Source organism: Melanotaenia boesemani, chromosome 3 (genome assembly GCF_017639745.1).
Source record: "Melanotaenia boesemani isolate fMelBoe1 chromosome 3, fMelBoe1.pri, whole genome shotgun sequence".
Taxonomy (NCBI): Eukaryota; Metazoa; Chordata; class Actinopteri; order Atheriniformes; family Melanotaeniidae; genus Melanotaenia; species Melanotaenia boesemani.
Window position 1 is genome coordinate 24,916,922 of NC_055684.1, and position 21,545 is coordinate 24,938,466.

The 21,545-nt window shown below is 37.3% G+C and overlaps 1 protein-coding gene across 2 annotated transcripts in view; it reads right to left on the reverse strand.

Annotated features, from left to right (window-relative positions):
• vgll4b (vestigial-like family member 4b) overlaps positions 1-19,929 on the reverse strand; it is a 38,448-nt gene extending 18,519 nt beyond the window's left edge. The window contains exons 1-2 of one of the 2 annotated variants that reach the window (XM_041980541.1): positions 19,762-19,929; positions 17,525-17,598 (exon numbers count right to left, since the gene is read on the reverse strand). In XM_041980541.1, the coding sequence (XP_041836475.1) occupies positions 17,525-17,588 (64 nt within the window). In that variant the 5' untranslated portion in view covers positions 17,589-17,598; positions 19,762-19,929. Of the gene's footprint in view, positions 1-671; positions 1,078-17,524; positions 17,599-19,761 lie in introns of those variants that run through there. The other variant, XM_041980540.1, reaches the window with a different exon arrangement.
• Between the last annotated feature and the right edge of the window lie 1,616 nt (positions 19,930-21,545).

Here is a 21,545-nt window from a genome sequence, read left to right on the forward strand (position 1 = left end):
TAATGCGGACTATAGCAGACATATTACAATAACAGCGCACACAGCGTGTTTCTTCTTTTTTTTAGCATTTAATATTTGGTCTTTACTAAAGAGCAGCATCCAGAAACACAATACAATCCAGTAACATATCATATACAGGTTAAGTAAAGAGCTTTCCGTCTAACGGAAAACGAGTAGAAAGTTAACCACTGCTAAATAACTACTGCTAGCTCGGTCGCAACGTAAAGTACGCTCTGTTGGAAAGCAAAAATCTATTTATTATCGTCTTTTATTCACTTAGTAATAGTACTTGTTTTGTTTGTTGGCCTACATTCTTGTATTTCATCTCACCGAGGTTTGAGAGAACCGTCATTTTAATTGCCTGTCTGTCCTGTACATGCTGCAGTACTGACAATAAAGCTGACTTTGACTTAATCAGTTCACTGTGAAACTCATTGAACACGTAGTTCGTAAATTCAAATAATGAACATGTGTAACATAAATAATAATAATATGAATAATAATTGCCTTGACTACTCTTGTGGAAACATCTACATAGCTAAACAACGTCAACTTGACAGAAAACTTGGACCAACTACGTCGTTAACGTTAACTTACACCGTAACGGCCGCTTGAAAGTTCCTACAACAACCGAAATAACGCCCACAAACAGTCCCAGCAGTCCCCTTTACCTTCGTAGCAAAGAATGCCGATGTTGTTGTTCATTTTGTCCAGGTACTGATAGTTCAACAGGTCCATCTTCGTTAGTAGCATTTATCGAGCTTTTAGTTTAAAAAAAAAATCAAAGCAAAAAGACCAGCTTTTTTCCTTCTCTTCTCAAGCGACGATCAAAAAGCAAAAGGCCCAGCCTCCAACTTTTGTTTTCCCAAAAACCCCTTAATATAATAACCACCGCGGAAAGTGGTCTCGCAGTTGTTTTAATAAATTGACGATACTTTTTTTTAATGTGAGTAAATGTATAGCGGCGATAAAGGGCAAAAAGGCATTAAAAAAAAGAGTAGCGACAGTTCTCCTCACAGCCAGCTGTAAGTCGACTGCACTGACACGCAGGCTATGCTTGGTATGACTCCTATGCTGCACCAGTGGTTTCCACTGTTGCTGAGAGGAGCGCACTGGGCATGCTCGCCAAATCCCTGGAGCGCCTCAAATAACAGGGATGTTTAACGCGCAAGATCAGCCTCTCCAAACACATTCAGCAAGAGAGGTGGTCAGAAACCTAAAAGTTGAAGCAACCCAATAAGATTGTTGCTCAAAACACCCTCAGGGTGATAACAGAAAATCAAAAGTGCCATAAAAGTATGTTAAGGTCACTAAAAACGTTATCAGTTTGTCTGAGTGCTTGCTGGGTTATTATGGCAACTTTCGAGTGAAAACAATAAAGCTATAAAGTGGGGTGATAAGTAATTATAAACTTTAAAATGTATGGGAGTAAGGCGGTAACATAAAGAAGACAGAGAAGAAGAGGATACACATGCGAATAAATATAAAAAAAATATGTTTCACTTTGTTGGGTTTCTGTTTACAAAAACAGAAACCTCAATTTTCTTCTCTTTAAAAAAGAAATCTGTCAACATACCACATAGGCTAGACTAAATGCCTAATTTGAGACACTTCTTTTCCTCCCTCGAAAAATAAATAGCAACGAGATTTTATTAATAGATTATATTGAGTTGCTTATAGACTAAGTGCACCTCGTGAAATTTTTGGAGGTTGCTTGTGATTGTTGCATAAATTGAGGAAAATAAAACTTCACTGCACTGGTTGTAAATGGAGCACTGACCCAATTGTTTTTCTTCGTTTTTTAGATTGGTCCTCTACTGCCCCCTGGCGTCTGAGGTGGGCTTTACCAAGGTTCTGTTACCAATGAAGGGGTTGCAAAAGAAAGTGACAACTGGGATAAAGACTTGATCATTAAAGATGGATCTAATGTGAATATAACTGTCAAAATTTTATAAGTTATCTAGAAAGAAAGAAAAGCAACCTCCTCTGGCTAACTGGAAACAACATGAATACAGTGTGACTGTGCTTTAGATAATGAATTAACAAACAAACATGAAAATGTTGCCCCGTGTCTCATACACTCCTGTGCAACTATATTAATACAGTTAAATTCAGTCATTTCACAAACAAGCATCAGACTATGTAACTACCCCCCTTCATTCTTGCACACGCACATGCAAACAAAGGCTTCTCCCCTCCTCCCTCCTGGCCTCTCAATCTAATGGTGGCTCAAAGCTGAGGTCTAATTGGACGACCATTGTTTCCAGTTTCACACACACAAAAAAGAGTTCAGTCAGAGTCCATTCAGCTGTACTGCTGCTATTACAGCTGGTGCAGCAGGTTAGCAGGGCACCTAAAAAGCAGGAGGTCTAAAGCTGAACTTTGTTGTGTGCTACTCCACTTATAGTGCATTTGTGACTACAATCAGAATAGGTTGCAGGGATGAAAAAAATCAGTTGATGTAGGTTTTGTAATGCAGATTGTTCAGTGCCACAAGCTCTTAGGAAATATTGTGCCAGTTTAAACCACAAGGCTGTGGGGGGAGTGATAGGGAGCAAATTGTTTCTATCTATTTAAACTCCCAAACAACGACAACTTAGTGCCCTAAAACAGAGCAATTACAAAACATTTATATTTCACACATTATTCTGTAATTTTTAAGATATTGTACTAAAAATGAAAGTTTCAGATTTATAGTGAGAGAGGGCAAAAAGTTGAGAAGTAAGAAAGTCACTTTTAAAGAATATATATGTACAACCCAACATGCATTTGTCTAGACTGCACACGCAAAGGGCCTCAGCCAAACAGCAGGTTAAAACTCAGAAGAAAGAAGACAGGTGATTGGCTGGTGCGGTTTCCCGTCTGCTGTTGGTCGGCTGTGCAGTTCCTTATCTGCAATTGGTCGGCTGTGTGGTCCCCCATCCGCGATTTGCTGGATGTTCTGCTGTCCATCCATATCCTCCACAATTTAACTATGCTGCTACTCTACTATTCAGTGCAGCTGTGGTAGACTACAGCAGCTTGGCAGTTAGGTCAAGATCATGAGTCCTCGAAAATGCATTAATGGGCAAAATATAACATCAAGTGCTCTGTTTATCCATTTGTACCAAATAAGCAATGACTATGCCCTACACTGTCTTTCCCAGTTTAGCATGCCTCGATTTCTAATCATATGATACAGTAATGAACCAAGGGTGTTTATGACTTTTGCTCTGGTAAACATGCACATAAAGTATGCAGAACTTGTGCCATATGTTATTCTGATATTGGTCTTTAGCTGAATAACCCTTTTACTATCAAAATGAAATGAATGATTTATACTTTATTGGTGACAATAGTTCAGCATTTGGGGAATGTGAACATGAATCTGACAATGTCTTGAAATGCAGTCACCACAGGTTTAATTTCCCTGCTGCTGCTGGTTTTTACTCAAACATACATCTATCTTGCAGTTATTTAATGAGCTTGACAGAGAATTTGCTTATAAAGCAAACAAGCTTTGTAACACAGCATCTCTGTTCTGGCCTGGCATGCTGTAAGATGAAGTTACTAAGGAGATTAATGGTTACACAAGCAGTTGGTGAAATTCCACCTTTTCTTCCAAAGGGACAGGGTGTTACACACAGTTTGGCTTACTGTGGAAATCAAATCTCTCTCCTCACTGTTTCCACAGGTTTGCAGTCTTGAGCCTTAGTCACAAGTGTCAAGAGCTCACACTCACATTAAACACCTGTAATGATGTCAGCTACGGTATATGAAATACATTATTGCACCATTTACTTAACACATTTTTAACTATTCAAACCTTTTTAGAACATGTTTAAAAAGGCCTCTGTTCTTCCTCCTGCTATCAAACTTAATTATGCCGCTTACTAAGGATTTGTCTCAGACTTGTAAATGCATTCACACTTGAACTAATTTTTCATTTAGTTTTGTCAGTACGCAGCCATCTGTTCTTGCTTTCATGTCTTATATTCACTGCGTACCCTTTTATTTAAATAATCTATCAGGATAAAGTGCTACCTAACCTGCTGCCTCTGAACATGTCTGGGCTTCTCCGGGGAATGGGTGCGTCTGGATCATAACACTGCAAAGGCCAGGTGGTGATTCATCCTAATGCTTCATTAACAAACAACCATGTTGTGACACAAATACTGGCAGAGGATGGACCAGAGGGTGAAGGGTAAAAGGAAAACTAAAACTGGGTTCTTAACTTTTCTGTTTCTTGATTTTAGCCTAATTTGGGTGCAAATAAAAAATGGATATAAAATATTTTTCATTAGAGAGAAAATGTAGTGCAAACATAGGTTTAGTGGGTCAGACTGGAAAAACGACTTATTATGGGAGAGATCAAAGATCACTTCCTTGATTACGTTACAACACCTCTGTTGAAATACCACCGCATCAGCTTTGTTTACATTATGACATAATAGATCGAAGATGTTTATTCCTCACTGAAATTTGTCATTTAGGCTTTTGGTATCTGGGTGGTTACTTAGCTGTCTTTTCTACTAACCCCGAGGCTGTAAGAGGTCTGATTACAAGTGTACTGTACAAACACCAGACAGAGCTATAACGCCAGCTTATAGTGTTGTACCACATGCTGCTGTTCCTGTGTTTTAACCATAAATTTGATCTAAATTAATAAAAAAAAAATATTTTAAACACACTTTAAATAGCTGTGTCTTTGGGGAACAAACACCAGCTCAGTTTTCTGGGAGTGTTTGGACAAAATGATCAACACACACTCATAAGAGGAAGTATCATGTCGCTGCACAGAAACAGGTGATTGTGTGCAAGCAAAGCTGCTCTGTCATTTCCCAGCTTTGTATTCTCCATGTGTGTTTTTCATTAACAAATAAGGTGGTGTTCATTGTTTAAACTTGTTTGTGCTGGGTGGGAGATTTTAACAATGAAGTCACTGGACTTTTTAGAACAAGTTACAGATTTTATACCTGTCAGTTTACACGAATAAGACATTACTAAGAGTCTGAAACCAGTCATGATGAATCCACAGTAGAATTAATTTTATATCAATCAACTGGTGTTGGGTCAGGAATAAACAGAGTTTTGAAACACCACTGATAATCAAATACAGTGCAAAACAAATCCCTTTTTTCAGTAATAATTGATTAAATATTCCATATATTACAAACATTTTCCTTTCATTGTTACTGTTCAGCTGTCTGTGGTTCTGCTGTGATCCTGCCTGCACTGACCTTTTACAGCAGTAATTATGAGGTACTGTATGTGTTTAGTGGTTCGAAACAGAATTATACATAGGAAAGTATGATATTTATATATATATATATATATATATATATATATATATATATATATATATATATATATATATATATATATATATATATATATATATATATATATATAGTTTTTTTTTAACTCTTATCTAATTATAATAACATAATGTAAATAATAATGAACAGAAAAGCCTGTTTTGCTATTTACTTTTCTTGTGATGGTTTCTTCCAATTTATTAACCTCAGTTTAACCAGTACTGGAATAGTTCAAAGTTGTATGCTGCTCTTACATCACAAATCAATAAATAGACTTGGCTGTGACCTCTAGGATGATATCATATTATCACTTTTACACGTCCCCGTATCAGTGTTCACAATCAGTCCATTTGGTCTCTTGTAAGCCACACGGAGACATACAGACATTAAAGATCACTAATTCAGATTGGGGATTCATAGCTTTCAGCTTTTCCAAGATTTATGCCGGAAAGATTGTTTTCCAATATCACATAGTTGTGCTGCTTGTCAGAATCCAGATCATCTGGAATCAACAACCACAATGTTATCTCACTAGTGTCATATGATAGATACAAAATCAAGATAAGCCAACTGTGTCCTGTGCAAAGTGTTCTCTCACACCTGAGACATCCAAGTTATCTGTAACCTACTCCTCCATACTGGCCATCTGTTCACCTTCACTTTTACCATTTGAACTATCTGGCTCACTGTTTTCTCAGACTAAGCTGCTGTATCTCTGTTAACATTACCTTCTGTCATTTTGTTTTCAGAGCTGTCCCAAGTGATTTGACAAAATTCAGGGCTTGGGCACTTTTTTCAGTCATGTTTGACCTCTTTTCTTCTATTTATTTATTTTTGTCTTTGTTGCCATTCAAATTTCTGCTTAAAACATCTAAACCAACTTGGCAAATACACTGGCTGAACTGGCTGCTGACGATGCAAGGTTGGATATCTACATTTAGCTGACCTTTAGGGGATTTATAAACCAAACCAACAGCCAGAACTAGTGGTGAGGAAAGGGCTTCCCAGTTATCGGGTCAATTTATAAAGGTCTTATCTTATCTGCACATCTTTATTGAGGAGCAGGTTGATGCTCAGACTCTCATATGGTAACAAAGAAGGTGTAAATCAAATCTTGTGAACTGGGTTGACCTTGGTTTTAAATGGTATTTTTATCCATATGTTTTCCAACTTTGTTATTAAGATGGTGAAGTTGGTCTGTTTTGTTGCTAATTAAAGAATGGTCAGGTATTTCAAACACATCTTGCCAAACAGATCCTATTTCTGGAAATGGAAAATAAACCCTCCTCCCATCAGACTGTCGGACCTATGACAACATTCTTGCCGTGCTACCAATTAGCTGCAAGCAAACTGACCCCAGTCAGCTTATCATTTATTGAAGAAGTTAGTTCCTACAAAGGGCAGTTAGCTCTGTAACACTACCACTCAAATTCTGAATCTGTGTCTCTATCACAACCTTTACACAATTTCCAACGTTCAAACTTTCACATATTTACAGGTTACACACATTACCAGACATCAATACTATCCTTTCTATTTTGAATTAATTAAAATCCTTGCTGATCCAATGTCAATCCTTACATTTAGAGGAAGAAATAACCAAAACAATAACTATAATCATTTCTGTCATTGTGTCTAGTAGCCCTACCACACTGGCCAGTTCATACATTTGAATCAGCATTCACACTGAAATAATAGTTGGCTCAGACCCTGATAAGTCTTTTCTCAACAGGTATAAAAAAAAAAGCTTTTCTCAATCACAAACAATGACTTTATCAGTGGGCAAAGCCTGGGTTCACCCGAATGCCAGAAAGCTGTATTACTTATGTTTAAAGTTAAAAAGCTAAAAATAAAAAAAATAAATAAACTGAACGTGAGAGCATTGCTGGCTGTCAATGTTCATACAAGTGTATTGCACAGTGTGTTACAATGAAGTAAAAGAAAAAAAAAAAAAAAGCTTCAGCAAGTAAAGTAGGAATATAGCAACAGTAAAAAAAAAAAAAAAGTCATGGGCAGGACGTGGTGTTACATGTTACATGTCCATCTTCCTGGGCAGCCACCACAGGAGCTACAACTGAAGAAGCCAACCAACTGCCTCCCCTGTCTGGAGATGTTTAGGTTGACTACACACAGCCCGTTTAAAATAAAGTTCAGATAGGCTAATTGAGATTGAGCAAACACTGGAATAATTCATGTAGAGTAATACCTGGACGTCTCTGGGTTGTTTTGTTGCCTGGCAACAGATTTCAATTTTAGTAGGTAATTTATGTAAGCACGTATAAACATCCTAACAATTTACTAAATTAATCCGTCATCTGAATATAGCCTGTTGTTTATTTTTGGAAAACTGTAAATTATAATGGAGCCTAATGACTTTGCCATCCACTTTCAGGACCAAAGCTGTTTGTTTACCTTCACATAATAAAGTCTGCCCACTTTGGTACTGGTTAAACTGGTGTGAATACTCTTGTCATTGTGAAATCACTTTGAGTGACCCCTAATGAAATGCATAAATTATGGCAATTTGCTCTGTATTTGAGATTTGTAAAAATAAAAAAAAAAGAAGAAAAAAAACATTTTTTTAACTAGATTTGCTAATTAAATTATTTAGTTTACAGCTGGCTATATTTTAAAAAAATCTGTACAAGAAATGTTAGCTATATATTTGTGAGAATTCTTATAATCCTGCTTCATTACACTTTTGGTTACTCTGGTGAGTGCTATCAAAAGGAAAGGAATGTAAGGTATGTGTGGTCAACACAGCAGTGAGAAAGGGCTACCTCACTAAAACAGCAGAGCTGAGAGGATGACATTTACACAGAGTAAATGTGGGACATTGATTCTTGAAGAAAGGTGCAAATTGTTGTTGACTCTCTTTAATTTTAGTATATTATGGAGATTGAAGGGTTGAGAGTTTGTGGAAGTGATTTTTTAATGCAGTGTCAAGCATTCCACATGTTATATAGTTAATTTAATATAGTTTAATATTATTTGATGGCAAATGGTTGGTAAAGTATTCAGATACAATTTATTCTCACTCCTAAATTATTATATACCAACACCAGGTTAGGGGCCCACTGCTTGCTTTTGAACATACAAATTACTCTCCCCAAAGCATCCCTTGTAAGCATCCTGGGTTTCCAGAGCTATAATATTAAGATATAAATGTATCTTATTACTCTTTTTTTATCAACACCTAACCAATAAGCTTTCCTAACCTCAACCAAATACTTTCAGTGTGTGAAAATAATGGTAGTAATAGCAAAATAGGAATGATAGGAATGATACAATAATCAGTCACCCTAGAGCCAGTTAGCAGTGTGCTAAGGTTATAACAAAATCTTTTCGTTGGTACACTCCTTTTTCTCTATCAACTGTAACAATATAACAACGGTTGTGCTGTCATTAAAAGTAGAAGTCTATTTAATTATATTAATAAATCAGTTGATCAGCATTTAACTGGAACTTTACATTTTTAATGTAAAAATGCAGTCTGGAAACAGCTCAGGTTTCCATCACCTCTTTGCTTTTTTTTTTTTTTTTTTTTTAAGAGTTCAACTGAAAGCAGACAAATAAGTTTCATCAAGAAATATTAAATAAAGTGTTCCCATGACCGGAGAGGAAAAAAAAAGACAATATCTAATTTATTTTCATTTGTTAGCATAATAAAGAAGAACTGGTCCAAATAAGCTACATTCTCAAGCCATGCTGTAATTTACAATGATATTGTGTTTAATGTCAACAACCGTGAAACATTTTATTATTGCTTTCTAAACAGTTTATTTTTAACTTGGGCTCAGCAGCTTGCTTCATTACCAGGTGATGGAGAAAACCTGCCACAGATCTTCATTTAAGTTACAGTAAAATGTTGTAAAGGTTAAACAATGTTTAGGACACATATTACTAACATGCATTTGGTTATAATTCCTTATTGTTTTGTCCCTATCTTTCTATACACTTCTCACTTTGCTGACGTTGTCAGTCTGCTGTTTTAGACGACAACTGTTGTCAATCAAACCGAAAATAAGGTCTCACTTTTCTGATGAGCAGCTTTGTTCTGCAACTTGGATTGCACTGCTCACCCTGTGATATGTGAAGACACAGGATCTTAAACAAGCAGCAGGCCTACGTGACAAGCTGGAAATGACAATGAATTGTCAGATTAGACACATTGTCCGTAATTCAACTGATTACTTAGGACTTATGATTACTTAAGAAGAAAAAAAAGTACAGAAAAATGTCTTCTGGTCTAAACAACTACTTTTTCAGTCTCACTGTCTCTATCACTCCCCATCAAACAGGCATGTACACGTCAGTGCACATGTACAGCTCTTTTAGCTAGTGACATGGCAGGAATGACAATGTTTACATTGTAGAAGTAGAAAATTCCAAGGGCAATCACAATGAAATGCATGTTATGCCAGTAGCAAAGAACCCTATTTCTGACTGAATGAACACCTGCAGCCGGAACACAGCCCCATAACAACAATGCCTAGTTTTCACTTTAGTTAAAGCTGCAGCTCTGAGAGACATGAGGGAACATGATGCTGGTAATGTAGTAACGACATGCACTCGCCAATCTTCCAAACAGTTATTAATAACAAATAACTTGTTAAACTTTGTGCAAGGAGCTCCATAAGCTTGATGTTATGTTTACTGCAAATGCAGTAATTAAAAAAAGTGCTGTAAAGAGGATATTTGAAAGGTATAGTCATTTCTGCTATTAGCCTGCAGAGTTTCAAGTTATAAACCATCAAGCTGATTATGTAATGAGGTAAAACCTGCACTTTCAAGGGTTAGTGTTGACATTTAGTAAAAGCATTCTAGCAAGTTACAGGTAGTGCAACATAATTTTTTTTAATTCTTGTAATTCACTTCATTGCCAAACATTGAAACATATTGCTGGCAGGTCAGGAGCATCAGCGGGTAGCTGTGGCTATCTATAACCGATCCACTGAAGGAAGGGAAGGAGAGTGCAAAGACAAGACTGATTTAAGAGAAAAGAAATATATAGTCTTTACACCTACACATGATGAAACAAAAGTCAGTTGACGAATGCAAATCACATACATTTTTGACCAGCTGAGCTTCACATAACTATTTAAAAAGGTGAGTATTATAATTTCACCAAAATAAAGTTTAAATTTTGGAAGAATTTTGATAGAAAAAGAATGCAAAGCAGAGCTGGTGCATCTAAAGAGAACAAGGACTGATTGTTTTTAAGCTGATGGATTGTAACTGTCATGACGTGACACTTGACCTTTGACCTTATGGCCAAGTTGGCCTCATGGACCTTGCGTCTTAATGGCTGTCTGCCGAACCATGACTTGAACAAAGCATTGATGGTGACATGATGCTGGTGCGCCTGCATGTGTTCATAAGTGTGTATGCAACGGTTAACAGATGAGTGAGCAAAACTCACAGGGGCCATGGAAAAATGAATGCAGGTCAAACGGATGGCAAAAACAGATAGACTGCTGGTAAGGAATGTTCATTGGTGATGGACTCTTAAGGAAAAACTGCAAGTTGGAGTTCAGGGTAAGTTCCCCATAATAGATTTCTGTTAAAAAAGAGAAGAGCAATGACTTCAGCTAAAGGTATGCTAGTGCTCCACCTACATGGGTGTAGTAACTTCATGCTTTGGTCAAAGTACCACAGAAAGACAACAGCTTAAGTACAGCAGCTTCTTTTCAAACATATTTTTACAGCCCAGATAATAAACGCCGGTGATAGACTGGCGACGTGTCCAGTGTGTATTCTGCATCTCATCTAGTAGCTGCTGGAATAGCCTCCAGCCCCCTGCGACCCTGCAATGGAATAAGCGAGAAAAAAAAAAAAAAATGGATGGATAGATAGATTTCTCTCATCTGAAGTGCAGTCACAGATAGCTGGCTGTGAGGATTATTCTCTGGAAAAATGGTAATTAAATGATGTTCAGTTTTGTTGCAGCAACATAATACCTGAACTGATACTCTACTCTACTTCAACTAAATCCATAGAAAGAATTAGATTTAAATCATGAGTTGTGATGCTTCCTCAAAAGTTGTTAAACAAGATGACCCATCCTTGCTTCCTGCATTTTCAAATGAACATCCACTACAGAATTTGCATGAGTAATAAAAACGTCCGACATTTTATCAAAGTTAAACAGTTCATTGTTTCAGCCCCCACAAAAGAAAGCAACAAGTATTCTGCAGGTACTTACAGTCAAGTCATTTTTTGGGCTTTGTAGCTGTAATCTCTGCGGTATACATGCTTCTAAAACATCCACGCCTCTCTGTTTCACAAACATCTGATGAAGCCAAAGAAACTTGCTTAACTTGTATACTGCGTTGTCTTCTTTTCATCACTGACCTTTAGACTACAGATATTGAATACAGAGCATTTGACTATCAAAACTTCTATATACATACAAAGCCATAAGGACATTTAAACATGACACTGTTTGGAAAATGTCTAGTCAAATAACAGATTTTTAGCTATTTGCATAAATAAAGGAGCGCTTTTGATCAAAAAGAATAATATATTCGCTGTATAAGCTTACTAGTGCATGACAGTTCATGTTGTGTGTTTAAAGCCTGTCACAGGCTTTTTTCAAATCTACCGATTACAAAGAAGGATTATGATCAACTCCACTACTGATGCTCTGAAGACTTGGCCAACGGCACCTACTGGTAACACAGTAAAAAAAAAATTACAATGGGAAAGGCAAGTAGTATAATAACTGTTATAGGACAACATCACAGGTATAACACTTAAACCATTTTCAACACAATCCTGTGATTATGAAAACAAGGTAGTTAAGCAGAAATAAGTATTGAGCTGGATTCAGTTTTGCAATGATGCTGATGTTCAGTATTCCTCCACTCTTCCTCTTTATAGCAGCAAAACTCAGCACAGCCTTGAATCTCACATTCTGGCAGGCTGCAGCTGTTTAGTTCAGCAACAGCTAAGACAATGAAAGAAAACCTTTGATCAACACATGCAATGAAGAACAGCAAATGCTTTCACATTTTATCCACTTATCATAAAGATATTTATTTTAAAAATTAAATGCATGACATTTCAAAAGTTAATTATCTACCTAATAACAAAAATCTGTTGTAAACTGTTTTTGCCATAATCAAGCAGCCCAGGGATGAAGTGATTCCAGTTAAGGTTGTGCAATAGTTTGTGCTAGTTATTCATAACAGACTTCTTTACAGCACTGATAGTAGCAGAAAAAAGTGCTGATAAACAAGATTTTTCTACTTCAGACTCTCTGACCCACAGTCTGAAACTGATAGTCGGCAATAATTCAAACAGTGTAATCGCAAAACCACATTTATCTATGAGAAGTCAAGAGACACTGGCTGGGGGAATGATAAGAGAAGAGGCAATAAAACACTGTTGGTATTGGATACAATAGAGCACAGTCTTTAATGCATACATGTTTATTATGTGCACTCAAATTAAAGCACAAACCTAAAAGTAAAAGCTGCAGTGTCAGTACGCACCATATTGTCCTCAACTGTTAACTTTATGACTGGTACCTTTGCTGCAGAGCTCTGACATATATTTTGAGCTCAAATTAAAGGTAAAAAGGTACATTTATTAAACAGGTGCACCTTGTCACCTGTTTTTGAGTAAAAAAAATTAACTACATTTTTAAATGCAGAAAGATGAAAAAGTTCCACTGTTCTGAAAAACTCAATCAGTAGATAAACTGGTCATAAGTGAGGGTGTCAAAACTGAGTATAAAAGAAACTTCACAACAGGCTGCATCACTACTTTGTGGCAAACCTGGTCAGAGAATTATGTAAATTTTAAATTTCTCAATGTATAATTATATTTACAAACACTTCTCTTTCAACTTCGGCAAATATTGTGAGGACCCTAGTAGACCGAAAAGAAGGGACCATTGATGCTGAGGTATATTTTAATTTTGGAGGGGGGGGGGGGGTGCTACCATCTAGGCACCATCTATTCCAGGAATGGGCAACTCCAGTACTTAATGGCCACTGTCCCGCTGGGTTTATTTGTTTCTGTTTTTACTAACTTGATTGAAAATAATGGATCATTATGCAGAGCAATACAATAGGATTTTAATTTAATTCAAAGAAACTCAAATTCAAAGACAAAGAGTGGATATGCTTGTCTGCCTGCTGTCCGGATTTCTCCACTGAAAACATGAAGCTAACAATTAGTATCCCAGGTTCCCAAAGTGCCCTTCTTTTATTCCTTCTACCCTTTTCTACATGCTACAGTTTCAAAATCTTTGTTCATGGAAACCTATTGGTAATTTTTTAACATACATTAATTTTTTTTTTGGTTGTAAAGATCAACAAAGTGTATACGTTTACAGCTTTTTTTGTCCATTCTTCTACCAAGACATTTTCACTTAACACCAAGAGAGTTATTTTGTTGCCCCTAATAACTAAGCAGTTCAAAGAAATGTAAACAAGTTAATGCGTTGAATCCCTTTTCTCAAAATATTAAGGTGGCCCAACCAGACCATTCCCCATCTCTGTCATCATGTGATGACTAGCATCAAACTATGCCTTTGGCATTATTTAAGATGAATGTAGAGGTAATGATGCAGGCACAAGTGAATGCATTGGTTATTATGTATCAATATGAAAAGACTGGTCACACTGCTGTGCAATTACATCATGGGCTGTCATCACTGGTTACCAGCCCATCTCTGCTTGTGTCCAGTGAGGTTACGCAAACATCTAAGAACACTGTGTGTTAAAATCTAAGCTCATAAAACTTCAAAATCTCCCTGCAAACAAGCTGTGCAGGGAGGATGGATTACACAGGAGAGATGCTGCTCATTATCTACATGACTATAACTTTCAGTTTGTAAACACTCGTGTCATGTTACACAGGTTGCATTAAATCTGGACAGGCTCAGGAGCTAACGTTCACTTTGCTGAAAAAACTAAAACACCCCACCAGGAAAAAAAACAAACTCATCCCACCCAAGCCCTCTCAGTCACATTACCTCCCACCAATAACAGTTTGTTCGTCTGAATAGATTTAGGCAAAGCACAGTGATGTAGAGTCTCCAATTTCACTTTCAGCATTGATGCAAGTTTACACAGATGAGTATCTACAAGTTCCAACTAGTTTTTGGATCTAATTTCCTCAGACAACAACACTAAGCATCCAGAAACGAGTCAACTCCAGTTAACCTAATGCTAGTGTGGATATACAACACCAGGACTCAAACTTCCCTTTGACCTTTCTAGTATGCCAACACAGTGTCAATGCCACGCAAATGCCAACTGGACAAAGAAAAAAGATCCAATACAATGGTTATCATAATGTAGCAAACTGAAAGAAAGACACTGAACAGTTTATGGGTCTGCTTTTATGGACTGCTTCCTTTGGACAAAACCCACACAAAGCATTAGGAAAAGACTGTCAGTGCTTGAACAAACCATGGAAACTATAACAATACAAAGGGATCTCTAAGTCTGCATGTGTGTGTGTGTGATTCTGTATTCTATAAACAAACAAGCAGGGTTTCTACATGGCAAACTAGAGCAGAGGCCACTGCACAGATCCCCGCCAACCACCTTTTCTTGGCACCAGCTTCTCTTTTGTTGTGGTTCCTGTAAAAAAAAACAAAAGGTCCATATTCCATCTTTTCCACAGGCCCCTAAACTACTGGCTCACTGTGGAAAAACTGAATTTATTTTAACATGTAGAATTCAAAAAGTATGTTCTGGGGCTGTTGATTGACACTGTCACCAAATCCACAATTAAACTGCCCGAAGTGATCTGAGAAATGCGGAGGAATATGAGTGCACAATAAACAATGCTTTGATTTGTTCTTGGAGCCGATGTGCAATCCAGACAGATTTCAAACACAGGTTTGTTTTAAGGAAGGGTGGAGCACACTGCAAGATCTTCCAAGCAGCCACCAAAATTACTATGGAAGGGCAATGACAAGTATTAAGAATTTCTCCACATTCACCATTAAATATAAGGTACAGTTTACTTCCCTGCTTTTTTAGTAAATGTGCAGTTACTCTTTATCCATGGTCAGGAGTGTCTGACTTAAGACCTGTGATTAGTGCCGCGTCCAGACAGCTTTTCCTCTAACCAGAAGGTGGCTTGCTGAGAGAGAAAGTGTGCACATACAATTATTTTAAAGGCTATTTTCTACTAAATAGATTTAAATTTGAAGTCAATTTTATTTTACCGTTTTTCTTCCATTGGCTGGAAATGACAAGAAACTGTGACAAATGCCAGTATGACACTGTGTTGGAGATGTTAATTATACATTCAACCCACTTTTGGGTCTGTTGTGTTGTAGGTTTTTAGTTGTATTGCTTTGTTTTGTTTACAACTTTATGAAAAATGTCATGTCCAACATTACTCATACAATTTTTAAGAGGGAAAATGGGCCTTTATTTGCCTTTATGTAGGAAGGTCTACGGGATAAAGGCAAAATCATTTAATCAACATCTTTATGATCAGAGGAGAATAAAAACATGACTGTTTTGGGGAAGAAAGAAGAGTTCAGCTTCAAGAACATTTTCCACGTGATCGAGTAGGGTGTAATGCTAATTATAAGCAGCTCGCCATCACAGATAAAGGTATGCTACAAAATAATGTCAGGGTAGTGTATGACCGTAATTACTTCTACTTAAAAGGGATTTAAGTATCTGAGCCTGAGACAACACTTCCATATCTGGCTACTACTGTAGCATACTTTCTATTTTAATTGATCTCATACCAATGCATTATTCATGTGTGGTAATTCCATTTACCTCAAAGAAGCATTTGAGTATTTACCTGAAAATAATCCAGCAGAGTTGGATTATCTACAGTGGTGGAGTCTGAATGTTACTCTGGCCTTGGCCACACAGTCCTAGCTGGTTCAAGCTCTTCCCATTCGGTGACAAGTGCTCTGGTGTCACAAAATTTGTAAGAAATGCAAACAAATTATTTGACTTAACTGACTGTTGGTCTGGTTTGCTGACTCACTCATAGTTTTTCAGAGCAGCTGGTTGGTTGACTAGCTTAATTTCCTCATTATTTTTATACTTTTTTCCCCCCTTTTTTCAGTATTGTGGAAACAGGTCGAGCACATTGTCTTTGGACAAAGAGGCCATGCACGGCCCAAGACAAAAAATGACATCAGAGCAGAGGAAAAAAAAAAAAACAAAAACACCACAGGGGAGTGGGGGAGCTGAGGAGGAGGGGACGAGAAGTCCCAGGACATTTTACTCAGAAACTACAAGGAAGCTGATATTCAGCTCAGTTAAACCAAAGCATTGTGGGAACTTGCTGCTGACAGGGGATACATTACAGCTGAAGTCCTTCCAAACATTCACAGTGCACCAGTGATTAATTTACAGTATCTTTCTTCACTTACATGTTTTCTAGTCATGAATTATGCAACCTCTAGGCAAAGTAAAGGATTGTGAAGTCAAATTCTGAGTCAGTTTCTAAACTGTAAAATGGACAAAGAGGAAACCTGTGTATCTACCAGGTTAAAATGCAGTTTTTCTTAATTCAACTCACTTCAGAATTTAAACTAAATTCTCCCTGAGCTTCAAATTATTCTCACGATTAGATCCACTTACTCCTTCTCCACTTTTGGAGCAGTATATTAAAGCACTATAGTAAAGTCCCACTCCAACAGACTGCAATGATTAAACATGAAAACAAACCAATAAATACAAAAAAAGCTGCTGTACAGGCTGCCAGAAATAACAAACAGCTTCCTACAACATTGGTTATCAGTGGCATCCACTGAATGTTAAGTATCCTGGTATGTTTCAGTCAGCTCTGAGGCCTGCTGGCTGCACCAGAAGCGCACTGGGAAGGACTGGCCATGAATATGAGACAAGAAGAGAAAAAACAGAAGAATTCACTGCAGGAGAAGCATAATAACAAGCAAACTCAGTGACAGATATCTCACCCTGATTCCAAAGAAAGCAGGTTAACGCAAGCAGCTGATTAACAAGCAGAGCTAATGGCAGTTGGGGGCAGTTGGTCTCATTTGCCTGTGTATCTGTGAGCTTGTACAGCACAAAGCTGCCTATTGTCTAACAGCAAAGAGCAAAGGCTGAATTTAATGTTGGACTTCATGTATGTGTAACACTACTCAAATTGTGCAATCAGTTTTAGGGGCACAACAGGAAGAGCATGGGGGGGAAAAAAACATGTGTGTCAGAGCTTCACTTCTGGAGACATGAGAACACAGCAGGAACCCTGATAACACTCACTTTCTTCTTCGTTCGCATGAACAAATGATGCCGCTCTTGACAGAACATCCAGCGGGGTCTCCATGCTTGGATGCCTTCAAGACAGATCAGAAGACAAAATGTCAACGCCGACCGATTCTATGTTACATTTTACACAAAACCTAAGTTAACTTGATGGAGGACAACTCAATTACAGACCCAAAACTCCTTCAAGGTCTCATGTCTTTCTACTAATCAGTCATGAAGACTTTTCTGAAGACTAAGACTCAGGAATCAGAAATTAGATAGTTTTAACAAATCCAAAAGACTCAATACAAATCTGTTTATCAAGAGAAACATGACCTGTCAGTTAATCAGAACTTTGTGTTGTTTCTCTGTACTAAAACACACTTCTCCCTGACTCAGAGATCAAAATATATGATATTTTCTGTAAGACCAAATACTCAAAGTCAGCTTTGCTGAACAATCAATCAAATATTAGTGTAGCTGAATTCCTTACAGTAAAATCATGTGTGTAGGAGTATATATCAGCACGTAATTCTTTAAAAATATCCCAGTTACCTTCAGAAATATTGTCTTCTTTCCACTTTTAATCACTGACAGATTAGATACAACCTGTTAACTTGCTTATACAAAGAAATGTCAGAAAACAAGCAAGAAACTTTTCACTGATAGACACAATTCTGGTATGGAAGAGAAACATCTGAACTATTTCTTTAGCACTTTAAAGCTGTAATTTTGCAAATTTGCTCAGTGATAAAAGCACATAAAGTATGTCTGATTCAGCTGATATGATATAACAATAACAGTATAATAAAATGTTAATCCAGCTGCAGAAGACAGCTGAGGTTCTCTGCATATATATATGGATTTAAATGTATTAGTGTCAGCTGGAATGAGTTGGGACTGTTAACATACTAGAAACTGGCTATAAAATTGAATATCCTGCATTGCCTACTGTAGGTACCATATGCACTGGCTCAATGCATTTTTTAAAAGGAACATTAATGTAAGAGAATATATGTGGGTGACTTGAGCTCACAAATTAAATTCACCCCTAAATGTCTTTGACATGATCCAGCTGATACTTCTGAAGATTTGGGCTTTAGGTTTTATTGCTTTACTGACATGTCTGGTTGTATATTAAAACATCTTTGAAGACAAAAAAGAGCGTTTAACATTAACATTGACATGAAATGATCAACAGTAAAGCTTGAATCCAACGAAAGGCCAGAACTGTCATACAGGCATTTATCTACTTATTTTTTAATGGCTAATATTATAGATTATGTAATACAACTAGCCCAAACTTCACTTTTCTGATCTTAATTTCTTTAAGTAAAGTAAAGCTTTGATTTTAAGAGTTTTATTGAAGCACATTCCTGCTAAGACAGGATGGCCATTATTGGCCAGCAGTTTGTTAGTTTATATTATCTGTGACCTCCCTGTGTATTCTGACACCATTCTTCTAAAATTTGTTTTAGGATTTTGGGGATTTTTCTCCCACAATGTTGAGCCTTCAGACTGGCTGAGCTATGAAAGGTATTTGTTCATAAAAAAAAAAAGAGTGCGTTTCTCTTTATCCTTTCTGCATGCCTGGGATACTATGACATTTTTTTCCAAGAAAACTAACTTTACACTAAACTGTAAACACTCAGGTTTAAGAACAATTGTGGGGAGCTGGTTGTAGAACAGCAGCAGTGCCAGTAAAAATAAAATTATAGCAATTATTTTACAGGATGGAACCAACAGGAATTGCATGGAGGGATTGCAGATTACAGGCCTATGGTCGGCAAGTGCGTCAACCTTTCCTCTTCTAGGCAACACTATTATATCAGGCTGACTCTGTGCGTCCCTAACAGCGGTGCTTTAAGATGTGGCCTGTCTGGGAAGGATTAGTGATCCTGCACTGGAATCAAAGGGCAACGAGGAGGAAAATCTCTTGGCTAGTCTCACACTTTCCACTTATTTCCTATATGATTTATGAAGATGTGTAGTCCTAAACTTTTGATCAAGTTTGATTTCTTGAAAAAGTTTGGGAATCTGCCAGGACTGCCTCATTTCCTGAATGACACTTCAACTTACGAGACAGCGGACTATTCCAGTTGTTCTATACTTAACACACGCAGTCCTCGTTCACACGCTGAAATAGTTCAGAAAGTGGTCTGAATCTGTACCACCCGCCTCAAGAGGAGCGCACTTTCATCCTACAAAAACGAAACAATGTCAGACACAACTTCATGTTGATCAGCACATACCTCCTTCAAGCGCCACTTTGAAATCGTCCAATATGATAATATCCGCGCGCAAATCAATTTCCAACAAATGTAAACATATAATCCCACAGAGACACTGAATAATTCCCGCAGTGAATGCGTCCTGAACGAGGAAAGACAATAGAAGCCGAGCTGTCGGGACAAAGTTGGTTGTAAACGAGGAGGAGGAGGCGGAGGAGGAAGAGAGGGAGGCAGGGAGGGAGGGAGGGAGCAGGAATGCCTGGAATGATGGAATTCAGTTCCTAGCAGGTGGTGAAAGTGGAGCGCGCTGATTGGTTGAGGAGCAAAAGCAATGATATCAGCATACATTATGATAATAGCGCATTGCATCACAGGCTCTGAAGGTCGGTCTGCGCATTACTCAGGGACTCCAACATTCAGCAGATGACTACAGAGTTTCTTCCTTCAACAGCAGTGAAAGCGCCTCTCAGCAAAGCAGGTCAACCAGAGTAAATGTTAAGACACCTGTTGACACAAGGAAGGAAACAACTGACACGCAATGAAATACGAATTTATTAGATTGCATCACTTTGGAAGCAGCTATTTTTTTGTAGCTGGTTAAAAAGGAACAGTTTGAATTGTTGTATTCATTATTTATTCTACATAATACATTGTATTTTTCTCAAACCTACTTGTTTTATTACATAAAAAATCATTTGGAAATACAGCTTCATAAGACATGAGCAGAACTGAGCTGTCTTTCAGTCATGCACTGCTGGGCTGTAGCCTGTTAGACTGCATTTACTTTTGTATTATGTTTGTAATTGAATAAATTGGAATGGAAATATAAAAAAGAAAAAAAACTGATATAAAGTTATTTTTCTTATCAGCAGACCTGGAAAATGTTTTAAAACTGCAAATAAGATCACACGAAAAGTGTCCAAGAAAAGTCCTGTATGCTCCGGACACACTGACTGCAACATTATCTACAATGGAGAATTAAAATGGCATTAAAACATGACTCGGCTTGCTTTAAGATGACTCAGGAGTCCATCAATGAAGTATGACTCATGTCATAGTGAAGATTAAAGACAGGGTGACAGTATCAGATAACTGTATGAACTTGAGAGTAGTTTTGTTTTGCTTTTCAAAGTGCCCACACACTAATCCTTTCTAATGTTGCTGGGCAGAGTAGATATATAGTAGAGCTATATACTATATTATATTAAACAATATGTGAAAGCACAGCATTTCAAATTTGGTCCCTCACCCACTACATGAAAGCAGACGGACTGAAGACAGCCATAGAGAGAAGCATCAAAACACAGAAATGAATCAGAATTTAACAGCTTTAGAATTCTGAAGTGCAAATAAACACACACGCACCTTCTCACGACCTCGTGGGCAGGAGCAGCATCAACAAATTTAATGTGAAAGTTTACACATTTTTGGTCCTTATACCTGCTTGTTTCTGACTTTCTACACACCCTCTGCTAAATTGTTGTAGATCTGTTGGCTACAGGGTTTTACAGCAGCACACACACCTCCACTGGACTGCACATGACTCAGGATTATTTTACATGCTATTACTTTCCCATTTGTCATAATAAAAAAGTTCCATTAGTGTTAAAAAGTTATCCAGAATAGTACATAATCAAATATTATGTATGATTAAATATCTAGTGTTTTCTTATCCCATTCATCCACCTTAAATCACTTCTCCTCTGTGGCCATTAATCAGAGAGTGGGGTCATTGTGTGTTTATATTGATTTTTTTTTATTCTTTTTAATATGCGAAGTGTTTTTTTTATTATGTAAAGCACTCT